Here is an 11,634-nt window from a genome sequence, read left to right on the forward strand (position 1 = left end):
ACTTATCAAATACACAATGCAGTACAACTCATTACAATTGCAGCTAATGAAGTACTTTTACGGTTATTTTAAGTACTGTTATAGTTTTCTTCAGTTCCAAGTATCATATGTTTTTACATTTCAAATGTAACCTAAGTAAAATAGGTGTAAAGTGTCAATTTCATTTAAAGAAAAAAAATATTATCAAATGGCATTCTCATTATTTTATCATTTCTTTAGTTTGTTTTTCTTTTTTTGGTATCCCCATTAGGTAGCATGTTTTAAATTGTTCACTCTATACTTGAGTGAAATAAAAATACTTGAATAAATATATATTTTGTTATAAATGATTTGAGTACAGTATTTCCCATAGTTCCAATGACGAATGGCTTTTTAACGAGTTGAGCAGTGTCGCCGTAGAAGCGACATCACACACCCACCCACACATGATCATGTGTTGATGACATACATTGCTTTGATCAAAGCATTTGGAACGCTGGTAACAAAGATGTGACGATGACACAGAGCGTTAAAGCCACCATTGTGTATACCTACATGCGCTGTGACTGATGTTTGAAGTGTGTGTGTCTTCAACCTCACATCCAAATATTTCCAGTCAGTACTTTGATATACCAGCTTGAGCAAACACTTGTCACAACTTGCAATATTTTTGTATTATAATAAATAAATAAAAATCCTGACGTGAAGGTAAGTCATTTAGAATAATAATAACACTGTTTCCATCAGTATATGAATATATCATTATTACATGTGTTTTAGTTAATGACTTTTGGGGTGGGAGCAACGTCAATGCCTTCCTTTAAAAAATATACACTTTGCACCTTTGGGTCTCAAAACGGACCGTCTCATAAAAGTATACAGTAATACACTTTATTTTTTTAACAGCATCACACCTGACAGAAGTTTATATTATCTTTATTGTATTGTTATGTAAGCCAGCTTCTAGTTAAAAAAACATTATTGTTTGGTTGTAGCTTGTTTTGCTAATCATCTAAAAATGAGAGCTTGGCATACGATATATATATTGTATTGTTATGTAAGCCAGCATCTTGCAAGACTGCACTAGTAAAAAAAATATTATTGTTTGGAGCTTGTTTTGTTAATTATCTAAAAATGAGGGATTGGCAAACTATATATATATATATATAACCATGAATTGATTAACGTGGACACCGACTTAAACAAGTTGGAAAGCTTATTCGGGTGTTACCATTTAGTGGTCAATTGTACGGAATATGTAATCTACTAATAAAGGTTTCAATCAATATATTATATATACATATATATATATATATATATATATATATATATATATATATATATATATATATATATATATATATATATATATATATATATATGTATATATGTATACGTATACGTATATGTATATGTGTATATATTTATATATATATATATATATATATATATATATATATATATATGTATATGTATATGTATATGTATATGTATATGTATATGTATATGTATATACAGGTAAAAGCCAGTAAATTAGAATATTTTGAAAAACTTGATTTATTTCAGTAATTGCATTCAAAAGGTGTAACTTGTACATTATATTTATTCATTGCACACAGACTGATGCATTCAAATGTTTATTTCATTTAATTTTGATGATTTGAAGTGGCAACAAATGAAAATCCAAAATTCCGTGTGTCACAAAATTAGAATATTACTTAAGGCTAATACAAAAAAGGGATTTTTAGAAATGTTGGCCAACTGAAAAGTATGAAAATGAAAAATATGAGCATGTACAATACTCAATACTTGGTTGGAGCTCCTTTTGCCTCAATTACTGCGTTAATGCGGCGTGGCATGGAGTCGATGAGTTTCTGGCACTGCTCAGGTGTTATGAGAGCCCAGGTTGCTCTGATAGTGGCCTTCAACTCTTCTGCGTTTTTGGATCTGGCATTCTGCATCTTCCTTTTCACAATACCCCACAGATTTTCTATGGGGCTAAGGTCAGGGGAGTTGGCGGGCCAATTTAGAACAGAAATACCATGGTCCGTAAACCAGGCACGGGTAGATTTTGCGCTGTGTGCAGGCGCCAAGTCCTGTTGGAACTTGAAATCTCCATCTCCATAGAGCAGGTCAGCAGCAGGAAGCATGAAGTGCTCTAAAACTTGCTGGTAGACGGCTGCGTTGACCCTGGATCTCAGGAAACAGAGTGGACCGACACCAGCAGATGACATGGCACCCCAAACCATCACCCAACCATGCAAATTTTGCATTTCCTTTGGAAATCGAGGTCCCAGAGTCTGGAGGAAGACAGGAGAGGCACAGGATCCACGTTGCCTGAAGTCTAGTGTAAAGTTTCCACCATCAGTGATGGTTTGGGGTGCCATGTCATCTGCTGGTGTCGGTCCACTCTGTTTCCTGAGATCCAGGGTCAACGCAGCCGTCTACCAGCAAGTTTTAGAGCACTTCATGCTTCCTGCTGCTGACCTGCTCTATGGAGATGGAGATTTCAAGTTCCAACAGGACTTGGCGCCTGCACACAGCGCAAAATCTACCCGTGCCTGGTTTACGGACCATGGTATTTCTGTTCTAAATTGGCCCGCCAACTCCCCTGACCTTAGCCCCATAGAAAATCTGTGGGGTATTGTGAAAAGGAAGATGCAGAATGCCAGACCCAAAAACGCAGAAGAGTTGAAGGCCACTATCAGAGCAACCTGGGCTCTCATAACACCTGAGCAGTGCCAGAAACTCATCGACTCCATGCCACGCCGCATTAACGCAGTAATTGAGGCAAAAGGAGCTCCAACCAAGTATTGAGTATTGTACATGATCATTTTCATACTTTTCAGTTGGCCAACATTTCTAAAAATCCCTTTTTTGTATTAGCCTTAAGTAATATTCTAATTTTGTGACACACGGAATTTTGGATTTTCATTTGTTGCCACTTCAAATCATCAAAATTAAATGAAATAAACATTTGAATGCATCAGTCTGTGTGCAATGAATAAATATAATGTACAAGTTACACCTTTTGAATGCAATTACTGAAATAAATCAAGTTTTTCAAAATATTCTAATTTACTGGCTTTTACCTGTATATATATATATATATATATATATATATATATATATATATATATATATATATATATATATATATATATATATATATACATACATATACAGTACAGGCCAGAAGCTTGGACACACCTTCTCATTCAATGTGTTTTCTTTATTTTCATGACTATTTACATTGTAGATTGTCACTGAAGGCATCAAAACTATGAATGAACACATGTGGAGTTATGTACTTAACAAAAAAAGATGAAATAACGGAAAACATGTTTTATATTCTAGTTTCTTCAAAATAGCCACCCTTTGCTTTGATTACTGCTTTGCACACTCTTGGCATTCTCTTGGTACGTTACGTTGTGTTACGTTACGTGTTACGTCACGTGTTACGTCACGTGTTACGTTACGTGTTACTTTAAGTCATTTTAGTCTACATTGTGTTACTCTACGTGGTGTTACTCTACGTTGTGAGTTATGCCATGGTACGCTATGCCGCGGTACATTGCATCACGCTATGTTTTATGTTTTTGGAAGTTTTTATTAATCACCCAACAAATTATTTTTTAGCAAAAAAATGTGTAGTAATATGTTAACAATGTTATGCTATGTTATGTTTGTTATGTATTGGTTTACTGATTCTGAATTTTATTATTTTATGGCAAAATTTAGTTTTTTACCCCGCTGACATATTTTCTGTAGAGCAAGCATATTCTAAAAATCCGAACGTGGACACGTCCATCACCATGGCTTAGGTTACTGAGGTAGTCAAGATACTCCTCAGTGGCAAGGCTGCTGGGATGGATGAGTTTCACCCTGAATCCCCTAAAGTCCTGGGTGTTGTGGGTCTGTCTTGGTTGGCATGTCTCTTCAACATTGCATAGAAGTCAAGAAATGTACTTCTGGATCGGCGGATCGGTGGTCCCCTTTTCATAAAGGGTGTTTTCTGTCTACTGGGGGATCACACTCCTGAGTCTCCCTGGGGAAAATGAAATCCAAAGTTCTTGAGAGGGATACCGCCGTCAGTTGAACGAGGTGCAGTGTGGTTTTCGACCTAGTGGTGGAACACTGGGCCGCGCTACACCCTTGCAAGGGTAATGGATGGTGCATGGGAGTTTGTTCAACCGGTCGACATGTGCTTTGTAGACTTGGAAAAGCCCTTATGGTGCCCTGTGGATTGTGCTCCAGGAGTTCGGGATTTGTGGCATGTTACTAAGTGATGTTTGGTATTTGTACAACCGGCAGCCTGGATCACATTGCCAGCAGTAAGTCGAGCCTGTTCACTGTAAATTTTGGTTTCTGCCAAGGCTGCCATTCGTCACTAGTTCTGTTCATCAATTTATGGACAGTTTCTAAGAGCAGCCAAGGCTTTGGGGGTGTCCAATTTGGGGGCCCTATAGATCTCATCGCTGCTGTGTGCAGATGATGTGGACTCCATGTGATCTTCAGCATTTTCTGGGATAAATTTGCAGCTCTTTGGAAAACTCCAAAGCTGAGACCATAGTTGTCAGCCGGAATAGAGTGGATTGCACCCTGGGAGAAAGCTGTTGCCCCAAGTAGAGGAGTTCAAATATCTCAGGAGCTTGTTCACAAGTGAGGGAAGGCAAGTGTCCGCGGTGTCGAGGTGAAAAGGCAAAGGCAAAGCCCTCCAGTTGAAGGCCGATCTTCGATACTACCCTCACAAATGGTCACAAGCTTTGGGTAGTGACCAAAAATGCAAGATTTGCGGATATAAAAGTTTCCTCCATATAGTGGCTGCATCAATAGGCCTTATTCACACTACAGGTAAATTCCGATTTTTCTCATATATGACCAATATTGGATTATTTCACGTCAATGAGAACAGTACAATTCCAAATGTTTTCATATCAGACCCGGACTTCATTCATATGTGGATATAAATCGAATATCTATCCGATTTAATATGCTATTGCAATCTGAACGCTCCGGTCACGTTCATCTGACCAGTACGCCAACAAATAGCGATAAACGTCATAATTCTTCGCCAAGATAGACAGTTTCAAAATAAATAGTTAGCAAATGAGCAGAAAAAAGTCAGGAATAATATTTTTTAGGAACTCATGTCAATGTTCCACTACTCGTGTCTCCGACTGCTCGCCAACAAGCTTCCGGAGCAGACGTCGAAGCAAAAGTCTCGCAAACTACAAGAGCCAAAATGTTTGCCTCCTTCCTTCTTAATCTTCTACACATAATAAATCGGTTCAGAAAATGTTGATATTGATTGCACAAAATCTTTGACATTGCCAAAGATACACTTAAAGACTGACACCTACTAGAAGTGAAGCATGATTACGTTCGTAAACACTGCAGCACATGACTTCATGACTGCATACGGGTTAGATTGTGTTCATATTAGACATCACATTTTTTTAGTAATGTGAAAGACTACTAAAAATTTGGATTTGACAAAAAATCTGAATGGGACATCCTACCCTTCATTGTGAACGTAGCCTAAACAGGGTGAGGAGCTCAGTCATTCGGTAGGAGCTCAGAGTAGAGCTGCTGCTACTTCGCATTGAGAGCAGGGGATCTAGTCCGGATGCCTCCTGGATGCCTCCCTGGTGAGGCGTTCAGAGCATACCCAGCTGGAAGAAGACCCCAGGGTGGACCTAGGACACACTGGAAAGATTATGTCTCGCAGCTGGCCTTAGGAATGCCAGGGTTTGCTTCCAATGGATCTGAAAGAGGTGGTCGGACACTTGAAAGTTTGGGCGTCCCTACTGAGACTGTTGCCCCTGCAATCCAGATCGGATAAGCGAAAAAAAATGGATTAATGGATGGGTAAATAATGTAGTGTTATGTTACAGCCAAAGTATGGAACACATTGAAACTGATGACCAGACTTTAAATAAATTAAATTGCATGTATATACACATTACATAAATCTAAAATAATCATTTTAAATGTGTTTTGTATTTTCCTCTTTAAAATATAAATATGATCTCTGAAATATTTTGTATTTGCAACATTACAATTTAAGCTTTTATTGTATTCATTTTTAATCCTTTTAGGGCCCATGGAAGGACAAGGAGATGGCTGGCACAATGGTCCTAGTAGTAAGTTTTGTGACAGCTCAGTGTCCTAAATCTTTTCACATGACTGTACTTTATATGTTTGTGCCAGATAACTCTTCTACTTTTGAAGATAACTCTTCTACTTTTGAACCGCCGCACACAAAAGGTTGAACATTTGTCAAAAAATGCACCCATATTGCTACTATTTTCTTGACGAATACACCACGACCCTTTGAGACACTTGTGATTAAGGGCTATATAAATAAACTGATTGATTGATTGATGGGCAGCACGGTGAAAGAGGGGTTAGTGTGTCTGCCTCACAATACGAAGGTCCTGAGTAGTCTTGGGTTCAATCCCAGGCTCGGGATCTTTCTGTGTGGAGTTAACATGTTCTCCCCGTGGCTGCGTGGGTTCCCTCCGGGTACTCCGGCTTCCTCCCACCTCCAAAGACATGCACCTGGGGATAGGTTGATTGGCAACACTAAATTGGCCCTAGTGTGTGAATGTGAGTGTGAATGTTGTCTGTCTATCTGTGTTGGCCCTGCGATGAGGTGGCGACTTGTCCAGGGTGTACCCCGCCTTCCGCCCGATTGTAGCTGAGATAGTAGAGATGCGCGGATAGGCAATTATTTCATCCGCAACCGCATCAGAAAGTCGTCAACCATCCGCCATCCACCCGATGTAACGTTTGATCAGAACTGCACCCGCCCACCATCCGCCCGTTGTTATATATCTAATATTAATAAAAAAAGAAAAAAAAAGGTTGAAAACTACGCGAATTGCACCTTGTGCAGACAAGATTTTTCGATCGGACACGGAGGAATTAGCGATGTAAAAGACCACGTTGGGACAAAAAAACACAAGTCTAATGCCGTTGCTAGCGATACAAGTGGAAAACTTTCAACGTTTTTCGTCGCCCAAACAGATTCTTTGGATGTGATAAATGCCGAAGTTTTATTTACGGAGGCAATAATTGAGCATGGACTTCCAATCGCACTGGCTGATCACATGGGACAGTTAATAATGTAATGCAACCTTTAAAAATCATTACGCGGTGATCGCGATCCCAAAAATAAACTTTTCTTGCATGATAATGTCCAGAAAAATTCGCTTTATATTACTATAGAGTCCTTTTAACGAATGAGTTTGATGGTTTATCACAAACCTTAAATGAAAGAAGTCCTTTGTTCTCCTGCACCATGCATGCGCAATCCTGTCGGCTGTATTTCACAGCACGACATACTGTAAAAAGTGTTTATACTATTTATACTTTCAATTAACAAATTGAAGTCTTGTGAAAGGTTGACAGGATAACTGGCATTAACTGTCAAAATAATTTCAAACTATTGAAGTTAGCTTACAGAATAAACATGTCAATCAACCCATATGATTTTTGCTGTAATATTTTTGTTTTGAAAAGTCACTGTGACTGATGGAAAAGTGATGGTTTTAGCAACATTTTAACCTGTCTGAATGCTAATAGTCATTTTGCGTCGGGGGGCGAAGCCCTGAACCCTCCACCAGGACTTTGTCCTGGACCTACCGGGGCCTGCGGCCCTTGGACCCTGGCTACTAGGTTTTTCTGATTTAAAAGTTGGCAGGTATGGTGAGGTTATAAAGCTTTTGCCTGTTAAAGAAAGGAGACTGATCCAATGCAGCACAGACATTTGCGTGCCACGCTGTCACGACCCAGACGCACACCAGTGCGCAATCATATGGGAGCCGCGCTGAGCGCACCTCCAAGCGCGTCTCGCTGCCGGCGACGGCCAGGTATGGTGCCGACGCTCCAGCGCCATCCATTTTCAGGGCTAGTTGATTCGGCAGGTGGGTTGTTACACACTCCTTAGCGGGTTCCAACTTCCATGGCCACCGTCCTGCTCTCTATATCAACCAGGGTGAGCCCCACCCCTTCCATGAGCGCACTACGCGCGGAGTGACCCTTGTTACGCGCCCCCGGCAACAGGGGTGGCAAGCAGGTAAGCTGCGCGGGCGGAGCGCGCGGAGTGACCCATGTTACGAGCCCCCGGCCACGGGGGTGGCGGGCAGGTAAGCTGCTTACCTGCTGCGCGTGACGCCGGCCGCGGCGAAAGCGGACGAGGCGGGGTGTCGGTGCGGTGGGCGCGGTAGTGACCCTGGACGTGCGTCGGGCCCTTCTCGCGGATCGCCTCAGCTACGGCTCCCGGTGGGGCCCTCTCGGGGGAAGGGGCCTCGGTCCCGGACCCCGGCGAGGCGTCCCTTCTCCGCTCCGTAAAAGTGTCCATCTCTTTTCTTTTTTTTTCTTCTGTTGTGGCATATGCAGCAGGTGCCTGCTCGTTTTTCGTATGTGGGTAACAACATTTAACTATGTATATATATTTACCAATTGGTTTAACTGCCACCAGCAAAAAAAAAAAAAAAAAAAAAAAATTAATCCGCCCGACCCGACCCGCGAGCGGATAAAATCTTAGTTTTTTTTATTTCATCCGCCCGATCCGCGGATAATCCGCGGACTCCGCGGTTGTGCCCGCAAACCGCGCATCTCTATGAGATAGGCTCCAGCGCCCCCGCGACCCCAAAAAGGGAATAAGCGGTAGAAAATGGATGGATGGATGGATGATTGATTGATTGATGGTGACACTGTCAATAAAGCCCCTTAAATCGGATTAACTTGATATCTCTAAAACAGCTCAATGCACTCTACAAAACCCCCAATGTGACTTTAGGTCTTCAGCCAAAACACCATAAGATATGGTACGCATCTTGAAGGAACTGACAGGCTCAAGAGTGTAAAATTTAAGTAGAATTGGTTGAAAAACATGGCCGTCATCAAGCAAAACGTCATTGCAGACTATAAAACTTTAAGGTAGTGTTGTCCCAATACCAATATTTTAATACCGGTATGGGTACCAACATTTTTTTCAATACTTTTCGGTACCACAAAAAATTGTATTGGCTTTATTTTAACAAAAAAATCTTACGGTACATTAAACATATGTTTTTTATTGCAAGCTTGTTTTAAATAAAATAGTGAACATACAGGGCTACTTGTCTTTTATTAGTAAGTAAACAAACAGAGGCTCCTAATTTAGCTGCTGACATATGCAGTTACATATTGTGTCATTTATCATTCTATTATTTTGTCAACATTATTAAGGACAAATGGTAGAAAATTAATTATCAATCTACTTGTTCATTTACTTTTAGTATCTGCTTACTTTCTATTTTAACATGTTCTATCTACACTTCTGTTAAAATGTAATAACCACTTATTCTTCTGTTGTTTGATACTTAACATTAGTTTTGGATGACACCACAAATTTGGGTATCAATCCGATACCAAGTCGTTCCAGGATCATACATTGGTCATATTTAAAGTCCTCATGTGTCCAGGGACGTATTTCCTGAGTTTATAAACATAACATACATTTTTTTTAAATGAAAGAAGATGTTGTGATGCCAAAAAATATCGACGGAATCATAGTAGTATCAACTGATACTACTATGATTTCAGAGGCGGTATTGTACCGAATATGATTCATTAGTATTGCGGTACTATACTAATATTGGTATACCGTACAACCCTACTTTGAGGAAATCTGTATCTCATGTATGCTGGCATGACCTCTAAAGAATCTTGACCACGAACCCAAGGGGGCGCCTCTGATGTCATTTACAGTCATGTGAAAAAAATAATTCAGTCATTATTGGTACCGTCAGCATTATGGACGTTTCATATCAATGAATTACAGGTTACCACATTCCGCTGATAATAGGAAATCGACCACCAAACGATGAACCTAACATGGAATACATTGTCGTACTCGATTTTATCGTGAACCAGGAGATCATCTTCGTAAACGAGGGGGAGCCGTGGCCAACTGACGACGACATGAACGTTAGTGAGAATGAAGAAAATTGTGCAAATATGAGTGACAATGACCGCGACTTGGATGCCGCTGTCGGGGCGGAGGTGGAGATCGGAGTCAATCGAGGAGTGGAAGAGGAAGGAGAAAGACCTCTGCCGGAATCCGCGAGGAACAATGACGACGACGAAAGTAGTTTCCGTTGGTGGGATGAGTTTGACGGTAATAGTTCGGACAGCAACGCTGAGCTTGACGTCGCTGAAGGCCCGACGAAGTTACAAGCACAGGCCAACCTGTACCTCATGAGCTTAAGTGGCCACCTGGCGGCTCACAGCTCGGGAATCTTAGTCGTTGCCGAGGGAGGGATCGCTTCCAAGGAGGGCGATGGTTTCTGGGAGCAGGGGGCAGAGGAGGACCTCATACCATCGCAGTCCACAGAGAGGTTGAGAGAAAGCCACGAGGAAGGAAGCAGCAGCATAATGTACTGATTCTAAACATGAGATTAAATTAATCGCAAAGTTTATAGAAACGATGAAACATTCTAATCTGAAGTGTCTAAACACTGTTCTAATGATTAAATGTTTGTTATGAGATGTTTGCTTGAGCCATTTCCTTTTTACAGACGTAAATGTAAAACTACTCTGCATGTAAGACTCCTTTTTCAAGAGCTGTTTTGAAAATAATATTTTTTGACATTTAATCCTAAAATTAGCATCATAACCCCTACTCTGTTGTTCTATAACTTGGCCACCCTTTGATTCTTTGATCAGTGGAGTGAGTGACAGGAAGAAAAGCACTGACTTGCTTTGGGGAGAAGTCGCTTGGTGCCACGTGCTGTTTTGCATGTATAAACCTCGAAATTATCCTAATAATCTTCAATGTGTCTGTTTTTATACGGGTGACACAAAAACAACATACTTTTATTGCTCATTCACATTCTAAAATAATAAATCAAGTCTACCAATGCATCTTTTTAGTTTAACTTCAAGGCTTTAGTCCACCATATTAGTGCTTGCTGTTGTTTGTTTTTACTTCTTCTGTGACGGCCCATTAAAACCCATATGTATATATAGTTCATATATATATATACATACAGTGGGGCAAAAAAGTATTTAGTCAGCCACCAATTGTGCAAGTTCTCCCACTTAAAATGATGACAGAGGTCTGTAATTTTCATCATAGGTACACTTCAACTGTGAGAGACAGAATGTGAACAAAAAATCCAGGACTTCACATTGTAGGATTTTTGAATAATTTATTTGTAAATTATGGTGGAAAATAAGTATTTGGTCAATAACAAAAATTCAACTCAATACTTTGTTATTACAGAGGTCAAACGATTACTATAGGTCTTTACCAGGTTTGCACACACAGTAGCTGGTATTTTGGCCCATTCCTCCATGCAGATCTTCTCGAGAGCAGTGATGTTTTGGGGCTGTCGCCGAGCAACATGGACTTTCAACTCCCTCCACAGATTTTCTATGGAGTTGAGGTCTGGAGACTGGCTAGGCCACTCCAGGACTTTCAAATGCTTCTTACGGAGCCACTCCTTCGTTGCCCGGGCGGTGTGTTTGTGATCATTGTCATGCTGGAAGACCCAGCCACGTTTCATCTTCAAAACTCTCACTGATGGAAGGAGGTTTTGGCTCAAAATCTCATGATACATGGCCCCATTCATTCTTTCCTTAACACGGATCAGTCGGCCT

The 11,634-nt window shown here is 40.5% G+C and overlaps 1 protein-coding gene across 2 annotated transcripts; it reads left to right on the plus strand.

Annotated features, from left to right (window-relative positions):
* The first annotated feature begins 543 nt into the window (after window positions 1–543).
* On the plus strand, window positions 544–10,521 carry LOC140679139 (uncharacterized). Of its 2 annotated transcripts, none has more exons than XM_072914058.1 (3): window positions 544–687; window positions 6,081–6,125; window positions 9,815–10,521. In XM_072914058.1, exons 2-3 carry the CDS (start codon window positions 6,086–6,088, stop codon window positions 10,414–10,416), a joined length of 642 nt encoding a protein of 213 aa, XP_072770159.1. In that variant the 5' UTR covers window positions 544–687; window positions 6,081–6,085; the 3' UTR covers window positions 10,417–10,521. The 2 variants fall into 2 exon arrangements, with proteins under 2 accessions (XP_072770159.1, XP_072770160.1); XM_072914059.1 differs by having other exon boundaries at window positions 574–687; window positions 9,907–10,521.
* Window positions 10,522–11,634: the final 1,113 nt, after the last annotated feature.

Source organism: Nerophis lumbriciformis, linkage group LG11 (assembly GCF_033978685.3).
Source record: "Nerophis lumbriciformis linkage group LG11, RoL_Nlum_v2.1, whole genome shotgun sequence".
NCBI lineage: Eukaryota > Metazoa > Chordata > Actinopteri > Syngnathiformes > Syngnathidae > Nerophis > Nerophis lumbriciformis.